We start from the raw sequence: 16,722 nt of genomic DNA on the forward strand, positions 1-16,722 counted from the left end.
CCCGAGAACGTCCTGAATGTTCTGTGAAGGTCCTCCAAATAACGTCCCCCAACCCTTTAAAGAACTCGACATCGTGACCGTCTCAGAACGTTCTGGGGACGTAACTAGGCAACGTCCTTGACACCAGCGGCGACGTTCTGAGGACGTTCTGGGAACATAAAATTTCTACCGGGGTAACCACTGTCAGTTTTCCACACTTTTCTTCATGCCACAAGGACATAAGCAACAGAGAAATCATGAGATGGATGTGAAACATGGATAATAGCCTATATGAGTTGTATTTAAGTCCTCACAGCTAGCTAGATGCTATTGCACTTTACTGATTATTACAATTAATTTTATTGTTTACTTTAACTTTTCTGGTACATTCATTCTTTTGTAAGCTGCACTCAAAAGTTAAATTGTCTCTTGTGTCTGTTAATTTATGTAAAAGCTAAACAGATATGTGTGTAATGTGATCACATTAAAATTAATGTATAAAGTTGTAGGTCAACAAGCCAAAATTGCATTTGAACTTAATTCAGTAAACTTGTTGATCTTTATTATATGCACCTACCAAAGGTGTACTAAAATGTCATGTGTTATAAAGAACAGAGCTGGGTAGTAACTGATTACATTTTTAGTTGAATTATCACTCAGTAGGTTATTTAACCATATATTACTATGTCTTTGGAGTGCTTTTGTCTTTCAAACAAATTAAAAAGCACAAATGCAGGTTATTTCTTATTTACATGTAATGCAGGCATTCACAAACTTTTTTTTTTTCATATTAACCTCTTTCACCTAATATGTTTACTTGAAGTACCCCTTTGATTTTAAAATAAACATTTTAATAATATTGACGTGTTCACGTTTCTCTGACGCTGGTTAATGGTCACATGACATGCAGGTAAATAAAATATTTCAATTTTTTTGTAAGTGTTTTATTTTGATTGATGGTACTTTAAAATGATTTATTTTAATTGTACATTTTTATGATTTATTAGCGTTTCTTTAAACTCACGAACACCCTTTTCATGACTTTACAATTTAAACGTATTTCTGTGTATGTGTGCTAATTTCATCATTTTGTTAGTATTGTATTTTATTATCGTTGTTATGGTTTGTCTAAATTGAAAGTCGTGTAGTGATGGGAGAAACGACCCTTTTCGAAGCTTTGAATCAATTGATTCGCTGTTTCGAAGTGCTCGAAACACCACACGCTGGTGACGCCTGCTGGTCAAAACTGTGTATATGCAACAAAAACTCAGGCCAAAGCATGACTAAAAATAGCTTTTACAAACCCATTGCAAATGTTCTCTTGAAAGTATAATACATTAAATGCAACTGAAATAATAAAATACAATTAAATATGAAGTGTCTGTGTAATATGTTTTTAATAATTATTATTCATTTGCTTGTTTTGTTTGTTTTATGGAGAGCTTGTCTAAAAACAGGCCTGTAAGAGGTTATTAACTACTACTCATTCTTTTAATTACACACAAGTCTCATTAAAAATGTCTACAAATTGATCAAACTGATCTGAGATCATAATAATAAATGCATGGATAATCATAATTGACACACACACTGTATGCTGTTTATTTTCTGCAGATTGAGGGGTTGTGGTATCAGTCATGAAGGTTGTGCAGCTCTAGCTTCAGCTCGGAGATCAAACCCCTCACACCTGAGAGAACGGGATCTGTCTGGAAATACATTTGGAGACATAGGATTACGGAGGTTATCTGTTGATCTGGGGAATTCTGACTGTAATCTTGAGATACTCAAGCAAGATCACCACCGTCAAGTAAGTCCTTTATTTCAAAGCTAGGGACAGAAATTTATGTAATTCTCTCAGCAGGTTAGACCGTAACATCACTAAGGGTTGTGCTGCTCTGCGTTCAGCTTTGAAATCAAACCCCTCACACCTGAGAGAACTGGATCTACTGTACCAGCAGAAGGCAACATAATTTAATGAAGACCAACACTAATAGTAATTTGAGAATCAACTGAAAACTCATCTCTTCCATGAGCATCTAACTGCCTCCTCATAAAAAAAATTATACCTTCACTTTTTCTATTCTCTTATTACCCTTTATCCCTTCCTGTCCTCGCTTTTACTATGTTGAGCGATGACTGAACCCTTGTATAACGGGCACTTCTCGTGTTTATTGCCGTCTTATGGTAGATTGCTTGTTGTTTTCCTCAACTGTAAGTCGCTTTGGATAAAAGTGTCTGCCAAATGAATAAATGTAAATGTAAGAATCATCTGATCAGTTCTTTACCAGTGGGGAGGGCATAAATCTGCAAATGAGTGGACCTTGCTAAAATAGGGTGGACCTCTTTCATCTGAATCAGTTCTTTACCAGTGGGGAGGGCATAAATCTGCAAATGAGTGGACCTTGCTAAAATAGGGTGGACCTCTATTCTGTGTACAACTATGGCTTGTCAACATCTTTAAAATCTTGGCCTTTAATGTATGAGTTTAAAGCACAACGTTAAATTTTGAGGACAATTTTTGCACTTTCTCCTTTTATTTGTGCACCTTTAGTTTACCATATATCTATACAATTTACTCATTCATTAATTTAGTAAATGTGATTGTGGCTCATTGCGGAATGGATCAATTCTTTTGGAATCAACACATCTGACTGTTCTTTGAACGTTGTAAAATATATGGCTCAATAAAACAGCAGCAATAAGGGAACAAAGTTCAGCTGTTCTCTGTAAACAAGTTATACTGGGCAACGCAAAAACGTCTCTGAAAAATACTTGTACCATTAACTGTATATAACTGCGGTTAATGCATTATTTTAAAGGACTGAACCAGACATTTACCCATTAAAGAAGAATTTTGGAAGAAGAATTTCAGTGTCATCATGAATCCAAGCAGTTCACATAGCTCCTCAGGTTAGTGTGATAAATATTGATTATTGCACGGTTTGAACTTACTTTACTCTAGAAATAAGAGCTGCACAATATTTATCATTGCCCTTGGTTTTGTAATCATGATTAATAATGCTGGTTAATTTACATTTAAATGCTTTTTGGATTCCATATTTTTCATGTATAGAGTACACATCCAAAACAAGCTGAGAACTGTTTCGTTTATTCCTGTTTTATGCATAAGCATATCAAGACTTAATGTCATCTAAGCAGCTTGAAAAACAAACTGTATAAATTATATAAAGAAAGTTTATAAATAACACTCCCTGTATCACATTATCTGTAACTTACGCCGTGAATCATTTCAGTTCAGCTAGAACTGAAACGAAATAGAAACCATTGAAGCAATGGGAGTAGATCGAAATAGAATGTTATAATCAACAGGATTAGTTATCACGGCAGCCATGATTGTAATGGCATTATTGTAACAATTAATTGTGTAGCCCTACTAGAAATGCCATAAACAGCTTGGTTCCATCTAGACCTTTTATTTAATAAAGTACATACTCGCATACCTCTGCTTCGATTTTCTCTTAACAGAGCTGAGGATTCTCCTTTTGGGTCCAAAACTTGCGGAGAAAAGTTCAGTAGGAAACACTATCCTGGGCAAAAAGGAGTTTGACTTGAAGAAGACTTTGCAATGTGTGGGGAAGCACAGTGAAAGAGCTGCCACAAAGATCACCGTGGTTGATACTCCAGGCTGGTGGAGAAATTTACCCTTTGAAGAAAACCCTGAACTGTACAAACAGGAAATTGTCCTGAGTGTAACAAAATGTCCTCCTGGACCTCATGTTCTGCTGCTGGTCTTAAATGTAGACACACCGTTTAAACAAAATGAAAAAGACATTCTATGTGGTAACATGAAATGTTTTGGTGAGGAAGTGTGGAGGCACACAATAGTGCTGTTCACCTGTGAAGATCATCATACAACCACTCAACAATTTATTGAGAATGAAAACCTCCAGAGGCTCATTGAGAAATGTGGGAACAGATATCATGAGCTCGATACTAAAAACTGGGGTGATGGATCTCAGGTCACAGAACTGCTTAAGAAAATACAGGAGATGGTGGAAGGAAACAGAGGTGGACATTATGAAATAAACAGAAAGACTCTGCAGCAGGTGGAGGAGAAGAGGAGAGAACAGGAAAAGAGAGCAAACGAAAGAAGGATCAAAAATCTACAACTGAAAGATGAGACAACAACAACCGGTGAGCTTTTTTATATCTCTCTATATTGATTGTATTTTTAACCAGAGACAGTTTAAGGGGAGAAAGAACCAGACCCTTTATATAATGAATAAGAGAAATTGTAACACAAAATGGCACATCTAAGAATAGAATAGAATGGAATAGAATAGTCCCACTTTTCAGTTAAATGAGCCAATCAAAACCTGATCTAGAGTTTACTCTAGAACACTCAACACATTAACAGGGTCTGCCAGTTTTTAGCAGATTTGTACTAAAGAAACTATTTTGTTTCACCATTGTTGTCATAGTATTTGTTACGTTTCAAATATTATTGAAACATAATCTTGACTAACAGTTTTAGAGATTTCAGTCTTTCCCTGTTTAAGTAAATAGCTGCTTTGCTTAGATGCCTGCATAGGCTGCCTGAAAACATTACTTATACAGGCAGCCATCTAGTGGACTAATTTGACTTTAAGGGACTTTAACCTCTAATTATGCTGTATAGCCTGCTCTATTTTATAACACAACAATCTTCCTTCTGCACAGAGATACCTTCATATTACTGGAGGTAATTAAAAAAACTGAGCTCAAAGTAATGAATAATAAAATATGTATGTCTGCCTGCAGAAAATAAGCATCCCCTCTCAGAGCTTAGGATGGTGCTGCTGGGTTATAATGGATCTGGGAAGAGTTCAGCAGGAAACACCATCCTGGGCAAATCTGCATTTTTTGATTCCAAAAGATCACTTACATCTGCAGTACGAGAAGGAGATGTTGCAGGAAGACACATCACTATGGTTGACACTCCAGGCCGAAGAAGAAATTACCACTCAAAATATACCCCCAGATTCTATAAAGATGAGATTGTGTTGAGTTCATCTCACTGTCCTCCAGGACCACACGCCTTTCTGCTTGTCATAAGAGTGGACGTTTCTTTCACTGAAGTGTACAGAAAGGCAGTAGAGGAACATATTGCTCTTCTTGGTCTCAAAATCTGGGATCACATGATTGTTCTCTTTACCTTGGGCGACTGGTTGCGAGACACAAGCATTGAGCTGTTCATTGAGAGTGAAGGAGAAGCTCTTCAGTGGATAATAGACAAATGCGGGAACAGGTATCATGTCTTCAACAACAGAAACACAGATGATGGCAATCAAGTGACAGAGCTGTTTGAAAAGATAGAAGAGATGGTTGCAGGAAATGGAGGACGATGTTTTATAATACAGCATCAGAATTTGCAAGAGGTAAAGTCCAAAAGGATGAAAGTTGAGAAATTAGCAAAACAGATGAAGGCTGAAGTTCAAAAAAGAAATGAATTGAGACATTCAACATCAGGTGAGTAAACATTGAAAACACGGTTTTAATGTGGTTACTGACAATATTTACAGTCTGTGCTTTGTCTTTTTTAAGGAGATGCTGAACTTTTTGAAATGAGGTTGGTGTTGCTTGGACCTCACTATTCCGGCATAAGTTCAACAGGGAACACAATTTTGGGAAGGCAAGTATTTGACAGAAGAATCGAAGAGAATCTAAGTAATAATGGGGAAGTGGCCGGGAGGAAGCTCACTGTGGTTTGTACACCCGGTTTTGAGAAAGATTTCCTTATTGGAAAAAGACTTGAGGATGCTAAACGCAACCTTCTGAAAAGTGTAGCAGAACAGTCTTCTGGAACTCATGCTTTCATTTTAGTCCAGAGTGTTGACTGTTCCTTTGCAGAGGAAGAGAAAGGCGCTTTAAAGAAAATCATGGAGCCTCTCGGTGAACAAATCTGGAATCACATATTGGTTCTCTTCACTTTTGGAGATGAACTAGGAGAAACTCCCATAGAGTTATTCATTGCAAGTGAAGGTGATACTCTCCAGTGGCTCATTGAGAAATGTGGGAACAGGTATCATGTTCTCAACACTAAGAACTGGAGTGATGGATCTCAGGTCACAGTACTCCTGGAGAAGATCGAGGAGATGGTGGCAGGAAATAGAGGATGGCATTTTAGACTAGATGAAGATACTTTAGGCTGGGTTGAAAGAACAGTAGCTGTACCCATTAGAAGATCACAGAGTATGGATGATCCAATAAGTTGTAAGTTGTTCTTAAGTTGTTTGCATATTGTGTAATATTTAAAAGATTTGTCTGATTCTGATATTAATTCCTTTCTTTGTAGTTGCTGAAAGATGCAGTTCTTCCTCAGGGATAAGTTCAGCATATGTGTCCCAGAGATCCCAAGAAGCACCTGAAGAGTGGCATTTAGAGTCAAGTTCAAAAATGAGCTCTGGAGTGGAGTCTCTTAGCTCTATTCCTGAGTTTGATTGAGGCCTGGATTAAGATTAAGATACACATTCTCTCTAACATTGTCTTGTTACCTTTATTTAATTAGCTTATACATTTTTATTACCTGTTTAGATCTGTACATAGAGAACAGAGAAGTAACGAAAAGGTTACTTATGTTCAGTAATCGGTAACCTATCAACAATCAAATCTTTTTTTTTTTTTCAAAAAAAAAATTGGGGGGCGGGGAATATTTTTGTGAATATGTCATTTATCAGGCATGCACTGTATACAGTTCTTCAATAAAATATGATTTCAGATTTTGAAAACTTTAAATGGGTATATGGATCTATGTTTTTGAATAAGCTCACCAGACTATTATATGACTGAATGCATGTGTCACTGTGATTGGCTGCTCTAACGACAAACAGCTTTTGCAATTGCACACTTCACCTAGACCGGTAAGACTGGTCTTTACTTTATGTTTTGTACTGTACATGTAACATAGCAATATTAACAGTATAAAATTTTGTTGATAACCGTGTGACTAAACATGTTTTCTCATTATCACGACTGTAAAAATTGCTGTATAACTTAGCATTTAGCTTTTATCTTTAAAGGGGTCATGAACTGAGAAACCAAAATTCCCTTGACATATAAGAGGTCACTGTACTATAAAAACATCCGGTAAGTTTCATAACTCAAAACTTTCTTGTTAGTCTAAAAACAGCTTATATGGAAGCCAGTGCGCCAAAACGACCGCTTGTGGAATGTACCGCTTTATTGGTGCATTCAAGTCATGTCGTATAGATCGTATTTACAAGTTTCCCAAGACTCTCACTCAAATGTACACACACTTCCTGGTCATTCAGATGAGCACTATGCATGAGAAGACCTATGATAAGAACAAGATACAGATATGGTTCTCAAACTGGGTAAACTAGCTTTTTTAGAAGCTGGAGAAACGTAATCTGATTTTCTACGAGGAAGATCTTAGAATTGTACTCAGAATTGTGCTCTCAGATCTTCAGAGAAGAGTCAGGGCTGTTTCAGGGAAAAGTCTACTGTTTTGTTCATCTGAGTGTTCAGGAAAATCTTGCAGCTTTATTTGTGTACCTCTCATTTGTGAATCAAAACATAAATGAATTTGAGCAACCTAGTCTTCTACCCAGCATTCGGACTTGTGTTAAACAAGGTTCAATATATGACCTCCATCAGAGAGCTGTGAAGAAAGCTCTGCAGAGTCCCAGTGGACATCTGGACCTTTTCCTTCGCTTCCTTCTGGGCTTCTCACTGGAGTCCAATCAGATTCTCTTACAAGGCCTACTGATGCAGACAGAAAGCAGCTCTGGCAGCAAAGAGAGAATTGTTAAGTTAATTAAAAAGATGATTGAAGAAAATCCTTCTCCAGAGAAATCAATCAATCTATTCCACTGCCTGAATGAACTGAATGATCATTCCTTAGTGGCGGAAATCAAGCATTATCTAAAATCAGGGTCAAGAATAAATACCAGACTGGCAGCTTCACAGTGGTCAGCAATGGTCTTTGTATTGTTGACCTCAGGGCAAAAACTAGATGTATTTGTTTTAAATGAATACACCGGGACACAAGTATTGCCAGATGAAAGTCTTCAAAGGCTACAGCCGGTGCTTGAAGCATCCAGAACTGCAAAGTATGTTGTGCCAGTAATAACTGTAAATGTTGTGCCAGTAATAATTGTAAAGTTTATGTGTAATACAAATTTGATATAGTATAATATAATGGAATATGTTCCTTTTTAGTCTTTATATTTTTATTTACCTTGCATTAGATTTTGCACAAGATTCTTGCATTATTTCAATTAATGTAGAAGTACTTTTAAAACAGTGTAATCTAAAATATTTGTGCAATTCCAGTAAGTAATCTACCCAACATTATCTATACATACACATGCTGAAATGACTCAAAAAAACCAATTCTATATCATTCCACTAGAGGGAGATGTTCATCAATCTGTGAGAGTTGTAAAACTTAAAATTTCTTACATGAGAACAACCTCACTCTAAAGTGATCATAAGCTGTAAAAAAAACAACAGCTCTCTACAATTAGCAATCATTTATCTGTTTTTATGATGCTGATATTTAGGTATAGAATTTAGTGAATTATGGAGTTATTTGAACCTAGGTGTAATGTTAGACATGACTGGTGACACTCAGTGATGTTTATTGGTTGCAAAGGATTGGCATGATAAGCTATGTAAATAGCTAAGGATGAGCAGGTTAGTTGAATATGTTGGCAACCTTAAGCAGGTGTGAGGAATGTAAAGGTTAGAGGTCATGTTTACATTAATTGTAATCGATATAATCCAGTGTATAGAAAGATAATTTTCAGTATATTATAATTTGAATGAAAATTTATTTAAAAGGCTGCACATAGGAATTCACATGGCTCAATGCAACTAAAACAAATAAATAAAAAATGCAATAAGATATATTTGTTCTTGCAGAATGTTTATAATAGGTAAGCAATATCTAAGTATGAGTACTGGTCAAGTTATAGTCTGGGAAGCGTCACACAAACATAAATGTTTATTGAAGGATTGAATGCGCATCTCTGTGTGTGTGTGTGTGTGTGTGTGTGTGTGTGTGTGTGTGTGTATTTAATCACTAGTAGTCTGTGCCTACGCAAATACCAACAGCTTTGCCCCATCATGATCTCAGTAACATTTATCCCATGGGACTCTCTGTATGTCTTAGGTTTTAATTTTCATTAACAGATAACTTTTTGTTATATATAGGTTGTATTAAAACACTGTCTTCATTTATTTTTGCTACTTTTTAAATGGCTTTTATTTATAGATGAGATGTGGTGGAAATGACATTTGTTTGTAACATGGGTGAAAAAAACAAAATGACCTCCCGTGATGCATGTTTGTAGACTGATAGGCTAAAGTAAACGTGTCTTAAGTAGCTATTTTGAGGGACTGGCGAGGGTCAAAAGTGCATTTGGGCTTGTGCAAGTGTCAGTTCATCTTTTCATATTTGAGTCTATATCTTTATATGGTGAGCGTGATTTCACCAAGTACAACATGTTCCTGGATCAACATCCTTGTTGATCGTGGAACAACATTCCTATCAACCAATTAGAACTGAGGGATAACTTTTCAGGAAATATCTGTTTTAGGCTTACAATCAGGGTTAGGTGCTTCTACACCCTTGTTAATCAGCTATCATTTCACACTGTTTTTAGGAATAAATTATGGGTAGGGTTAAGTTTAGGGGTAGGGATTGGGTTAAGTCTATATTTTTGGAAAGTTATGTTGATCCAGGATTAACAAAAGATGTTGATCCAGGAACATGTCTTACTTGGCAAAATCACGGCGACCATTTTTACATATGTTTATTTATGTAAGTATGTGGTCTGTGCCATGTTTGCTTAAGGTTGATAGTTGATACTAAGCTGCCACTATTGTGCAATAGACTCTTTGCGGCGGTTAAGGATGAACGATTTGATTGACAGCTGAATGGTTAAGGACTGATGATCAAGGCTGCAAATGTCTTTCTGTAACAGCCAATCATTGACTACAATGATGAAGTCCTCTGTTGTACAATGACACTTTCTTGCTCTTTTTGAATGCACTGTTTTATTTATCCATGCAATAGCAGTGTTTGCAAGAATGTAATTGTTTGTATTTGCGAATATGTGGGACGATATCAGCTCTCCAGCTGCGCGAGGGGTCGAGTCATGTGGTCACATCACATTCCAGTCAGACACACTCGCCACGCGACAGCAGCAACATGATCCTCAGAGCGGAACACTACACACACCCACCAACACACACAATAGTTTAACAGCACTCTGTCACGCTTTCTCTGCGCGTTTCATTATATTACAGCGACACCTCTGTGTGTTCTGTGTTGTCACCAAAATCCTCCACCTGCAGAACCTTTGTTTTTTAATCCTCTTTTTAAGCTACAGTATTCATTATCAGGTTCTGTAATTAAAATGTTTTTGAATGCAGGAGTAACTAGAGTTATGGACCTGCTCGATATAACAAGAGGTCAGTGGCGAACGGCTCAGTCACTTGCTGACCACCCTTACCAAAAAGTAGTATACTTTAAGTTTATTTTATTAAGTATACTTAAGTAAAGTTCAAGTATATTTTAAGTATACTTAATGTAGCAAGTATACAAATATCAGTGTACTAGTAGTATACTTGTAAGTGTACTATTTCAATACTCCTTGGGACTAAATTGGCCCACTTTCTAGTATATAAAAGTATACTTTTAAGTATACTTTAAGTATAACAGTAGTAAACTTTAAGTACACAACTAGTTTACAACAATATTTGTAGCTTGTACTGCAACTATATTAAAAGTGAACTTATATGAATACCGATAGTTGTCTAATTAAATACTTGTAGTAGCATTTTTAGTACACTTTGAAGTATAGTCTCAGTAAACTACTAGTTTAGTAGTTTTATACTGCAAGTATACTCGTAAGTTTTCTTTAAGTGAACTTTACATCATACTTTAAGTATACTACTATGTCCCTATTTAGGTATTAATTTGTATATATTTTGTTACATGAATATCTGAACATACAAAACATCAAAAGAACACAATAATAAAAAAATAAATAAACAACATTTTGAACAAAAAGTTGAAAAACAGACTATGAATTGGATTCAGAACGATAATCAAAATGTAGATAGAGTCGATCAACACCCCAAAGCTTGACAGTCATTGTTACCTCTTCATTGGTCGACATTACATCAACTTTACACAGTTTTGATGCTGTTTTATGTCTGATGATCGTGTTACATTACATGTGGAAGCTTCTGTTGTTTCGGTTTCTTCTTCACTTGTGTTTTTTGAAAATTCTGTACAGAAAATGTGTACTAGCGCCCCCTACAGTATAACAATGAAAACACGGATTCTAGGAACACAAGTATAGCTCAAATATATTTAGACTTTTTAAAAGTATAAGTCAAGTATACTTAAATGTCATTTTAAGTATATTTCTGAGAAGTACATAAAGCCCATTTCTGAGAAGTACATAAAAAGTAGACTAAAAGTATACTTTACTATTTTTTTGTTTAAAGGAAGTACACTAATAGCACACTTGAATAAACTTCTTTTTCGTAAGGGCAGGTTGGGATTAGGTCAGTAAGAATGGTGGACCGTGGAAGGGATAGTTAAGAGTTTTAAAGCTTGTTTCCCCCCACTATTCACTTCGGTTATAGATTCTGGTCTAATTGATGGTTTGGTATTTAACACTTTTCCGGCATTAAAAGTTGTCCCAAAGAAATTGGAAATTGAAGAGAACACTAATATTTTTTTGTTAAAGGGGTTTGAATTTTTGGATTTCCAAAGTATGGGGAAGAAAATGATTTACAATATTTGTGCTAAATCAGCACACTTTGAACAGTTGAAGGAAAGAATAGATACTAAATGGAGGGCTTACCTTTCTGTGCCCAGAGATGTGAATCCCTCGTGGAGGCTGTTGTACAAACCTCCAATTCCTAAAAGATGTGGAGATCTACAGTGGAGAATACTTCACAGTGTGTTGGCTACAAACACCTTTGTTTCTAAATTCAATGAAATGGTTTTACCTGAATGTTCTTTTTGTAAGGCCTCTGACACTGTGTTTCATTTATTTTGTGAGTGTTCAAGGCTGGCTCCACTTTTTGTACTTTTGGAAAAACTAATTATGAAATTGGGATTTTCTTTTACAAATACCCTTTTTATCTTTGGTTGCAAGTATAAGCAGTCGTGGCGTGAACAGTGTGTGCTTGCCAATTTTTTAATGGGACACGCCAAGTTAGCAATCCTGAAAACACATCAATGTAAAAACGCTGGTCAAGATGTTGACTTGTTGCCTCTTTTTAAATCATTGGTAGAATTTAGGATTGCTATTGAATTTGCATATTACAAACAAACTGATAATGTACCTTTTTTCAAAATGAGGTGGGGGGTGAGAGATGCTTTAGTGACGCTGAGTGAGTTTGGAAATATGGTTTTTAATTGGTAAAATTGTTCTGTTTATTTATTTATTTATTTATTATTTTGCTTTTGTGTATTAGCTCTGTAATGTTTTGAAAAAGGGTGTAAATTAAAAGGGGTTTAAAAGTCAAAAGTCTCTCTCTCTCTCTCTTTTTACACAATAAATATAAAAAATAAATATAAAAAATAACAACAAACATGTTCCTACAATTACCTGCAAAATATGTCATTCCTAAATTTCCGCATAATCTCAATAACTTGTTGCATTCTTATTTTTTATATAAATGTTAATGATCTAATATTTAACTCCTTAAAGGTATGTAATTTGTATATTATATACAGTATGCAAATTTAGCATTTGCCAAAATGTGCAGTATTCAGAGCACAATACTGTATAGTGGAATAATGTAACCCACAATGCAATGTGCTCAACTTGACCTTTCATTTCCAGTGACAAATAAACTTGAAGTAATATCAGCTGTAATTTTTTACATCTTTTACTTGGCTCCAAATTACTTTTTTTCTTGCAAAATTTAATTAAATATGCAAAAAAAAAAAAATTATAAGATGATAACTAGATGCCGTTCACTGAATTAATATGATGAGGTCACATGACAACATTTATTATGGAATAATGCCTACTGTTTTCCTGTTACTATTTTTAGTAGGCATCATATGGTTTATGATGTGTACTGTTCAGTGAGTAGCTAGTATGCCATTTTGAACATAGCCTGTCATATTCAATATGTCTCTTATATTGAAGATTACTTTAAACCAGAGCTATGTTCAGAATAGCATAATATACTTTTACTACTTTTGCAGTATATAGTATGAGTATTGTGTGCAGAATGTGAATGCATGGGAAAAAGTGTGTAGTTATCACAGCACATTGCACTGAATAGTGGGTCCCACACTGCACCAGTGTTTAACTGACTATGCTTCAACAAAAGTAGTCAATATACTGTACAGTGTTTATTGCACAGCACTCAGTAAGAAGTAAACTAGTCTTCCATTATAAACATGGCAAAGTTTCTAAACCCTCAGAAACACATAAATCTGAGCAGTTCTATTGTGTATGTGAACTATATCTACTGAGGAAATTTTGAAATGTATTCAAAATAGATCAGGTGTTTCCACATGTTAATGAGAGAAAAATGAAAAAAGGATAAATCACAGCAATATTTGAAGATATTTTACAGCTGCAGCTATAGTTTACAGTGTACAGTTACTCAAGCTTCACAACCATAGAAACACATTAACTATTATACCGGGCAGAACAGCATTCCGGCATACTCTCTCTACCTTATACATGATGTATTACTTCAAGCCTACTAGAGATCAAGATAACAGGGCTTCCTTAATTAGAGAGGCACACACGGCCTGCTTAAACATTAACTTTAACTCTGTTGCATATTCTCCCAATGTCTAACACCTACACCAACTTACTACAGGTACGATTTATTTGCTTACACTCAAATATAAGCATAGCTGCTGCTTCTGAATTAGTATGCCTCACAATAGCTACTGAACTGTGAATTGTGATCCCAGGAGTTGTAGAAGAGTTTCGTTCTATTCTGTTAGCCAAAGGGAAACTCATATTAGTTTTGACAGCTTAATTTGAAGTAGAATTATTGAGTATGTTTTGTATTATGGCTGATAAAGTGTAAATGGTGTTCTTGGTTATAATAGAAGTGGTGCAAGGAACAGCCAAGAGCCTGCAGATAATGAATAGCCATCATGTGGGTGGTTCACCGAACTATACTTTGGGGGCATTTGAATTACCCCCAGAGATTGGCGAAATCTAGTACTTGTAAAATAAATGTTTATTTTATTAACAAAAAATGCAAACGTTTTCTTTGAGGTATAGGGTTTGGCATGGTGTATTTTATTTTAACACCTGTTCTTCTGTATTTATGTGTGAATTTTATGGAGGCCTGCTGTTAATGTTACACCTCTTTGTCTAACTAGTTAACCAGAGGCTTTCTTCAGGAATTTGTTAAAAAATCACTGTAGAATTACCCATAATTATATACTTTTTATTTATATTTCCTTTTTTCTTTCTTTTTTTTGGGGGGGCAGGTTGTAATGAAATGATCCCACATAACCACATACTGTATGACAATCAAAAATTGGCCATCTTTTGGTTTCCAATCTCTGGATGCTGGAATTATTGTTTCCACTTTTGAACACACCTTTATCCACCCCATCTTGGCAAACAAAATGTGAAGGTACCACGACCCTATAGGCAATCAGTACCAGCTGGCTTGGTGTCCTTTCCATTGTATATAGAGTGATCAAGCGGCAACCTCCCGCTCTCTCTCATGAAGCCAACAAGGAAGTGACTTAAACTGTAATTCATCAACTGGCTGCTAGAGGCTGGCTGCAAAAGGGAGTCAATCCCATAGACTCCCCATGTTAAAATGCCCAACTTTACAGCAGAAAAAAACATGTTTACAGCCTGGTTCAAAAAATGATTTTGGTCTATATAGCTAATTTTGCCCTTCATGACAACTGTGAGGGGGGTGAATTTTTTTTATAACTCATCCGTTTAAATTATATTAAGCCTTAAAGTTCTGCATAATTAAGGGCGTGGCCACTTGAGTGACAGGTGGATTGCCGCTGCTGACACTGCCGTCGAGCTAGGTGGGCGTGGCTTCAGCAACCTGCTCCCGCCTCTTTGCCCATTTTCGATTATCCGGGAGTGACACGCGGTGACGCGCTGCCAAGATGGCGACGGCCGCCTCCGCCCACTTTTGAGCTTCAAAAACGCTCTTCGGAAATCTACGGGTGACGTCACGGACACTACGTCCATGTTTTTATACATTCTATGAGAGTGATGCAAATTTTTGTAGACAAACCCAAAAGTAAGCATCACCCTGGTTCCCTCAACAAAAACTCAACAGGATTTTTCCATTGGCTTTTGAATTCTCACAGAAAATAATCTCTGTAACCAATGTTTATCATTCTTACACATTTTGTTGTTTTGTCCCCAACAGCCTCTAGTCCCATATAGCCACTTGCCAGCATTACTGATTAATTTTATGTAGTCGACTAAAACATGAAAATATCTTGAGCTTTATTTCAGGCATTTAACCAAAAACCCATTCAAAAAACGCATTGACTTCAGGACGATGGAACCAGAAGTCCTAAAATGCAAACTCGTTTACGGGTTTTGGTCTACAAATATGCGTTATCTCTGCAGCACTCTATTTTTCATTGAACTGCATGTCCAAAACTTTGAGGTTGAATGGGAGCAGGTTATTATTTAATCTGAGACTAAATATATAAGCAAGTATATGTACATTTTATGTATAATATTGAATTGCAGAATGACAATTTATGAATTAGGAAGTTATGTATTTAACACATCCTGCCAAATTTCCTTTTCGTCACCCCCAACCATGTATCATCTCCTTTTCCTTGTTCTATCACCTGTACCCGTTATTTTCCAGGCTCCTCAAGGTGCTCTTTCCTGTCAACCTCTTAATCTGGAGGCCATCTGCAGGGGGCTTAACCGTGTCATTAGAGATAGACCACTCACCCTGGCTTCTCCATGGCTAACTCAAGGCCCAAACTTTCCCTGCCGTCCCCAGCTCCCTGAGGGCAGAGCAGAGAGTAAGAGGCTGGGCAGAGGGGAGGGATAGAGGGGTGTAAGTATCCCATGTTAGACCCCCATGAGGGTCTCAGACTTGCGGGGCGGATCGGGGAGGAAGTCTCCCTCGAGACCGGCCGGCCCTCTCTTTTGTCTCGCAGTGGCGGGAGAATGGAGAAGACGTACCGGAGAGTAACAGAGGGAGGGAAAGTGATAGGGGAAGGAGGGAAGGAAAGCTGGACAGCTGTGGGAATGACAGGTTAGGGCTAACAGTGTAGCACGAGAAGATTTGGGACTCACAACGTTGATACTTGTAATGCGTCAGTTCACAATTAAAGAGACATTTGTTCTGTTACGGTGAGCTATTATTTTCAATAGAAGACATATGCGAAATGTATTTGATCCAGGTGTCTTAAAGCAAGTGACATATGCTGTGTTTGTGTATTAGTTAGCGTTGTAAAATCAAGGGTGGTGACAATGTTAATTCAAGGGACGAATCTTAATGTTTTCTTTTACAATTTGAAAGTACCAAAAACTTGAAAAAAAAGAAAACTTTTACTTTAAAAAAAGGTGTGATTTTAATTAATTCCGTCATAATCCTGCATCTAATATCAGCCTTTCAATCACAATGAATAAAAAACACTATATACAAATTCATGACATAATATCACAAAGCTATCAAAATAGATAATATATAATCGGTAAAAGTGAAGAGTTGTTGTGTTTCTTGTCACTATGGGGCAAGTTGGGCTATCAATCCTCAAAA

General features: G+C 36.4%; 1 protein-coding gene across 1 annotated transcript; it reads left to right on the forward strand.

The window, feature by feature from the left end:
* The first annotated feature begins 2,830 nt into the window (after nucleotides 1-2,830).
* On the forward strand, nucleotides 2,831-6,480 carry LOC107721145 (GTPase IMAP family member 8). The gene is made up of 5 exons (XM_016529013.1): nucleotides 2,831-2,889; nucleotides 3,466-4,134; nucleotides 4,741-5,448; nucleotides 5,524-6,192; nucleotides 6,275-6,480. Exons 1-5 carry the CDS (start codon nucleotides 2,859-2,861, stop codon nucleotides 6,421-6,423), a joined length of 2,226 nt encoding a protein of 741 aa, XP_016384499.1. The 5' UTR covers nucleotides 2,831-2,858; the 3' UTR covers nucleotides 6,424-6,480.
* The last annotated feature ends 10,242 nt before the right edge of the window (nucleotides 6,481-16,722 follow it).

The sequence above is a fragment of the Sinocyclocheilus rhinocerous genome, unplaced genomic scaffold (assembly GCF_001515625.1).
Source record: "Sinocyclocheilus rhinocerous isolate Xijiao unplaced genomic scaffold, SAMN03320098_v1.1 scaffold183, whole genome shotgun sequence".
In the NCBI taxonomy this organism is placed as follows: Eukaryota; Metazoa; Chordata; class Actinopteri; order Cypriniformes; family Cyprinidae; genus Sinocyclocheilus; species Sinocyclocheilus rhinocerous.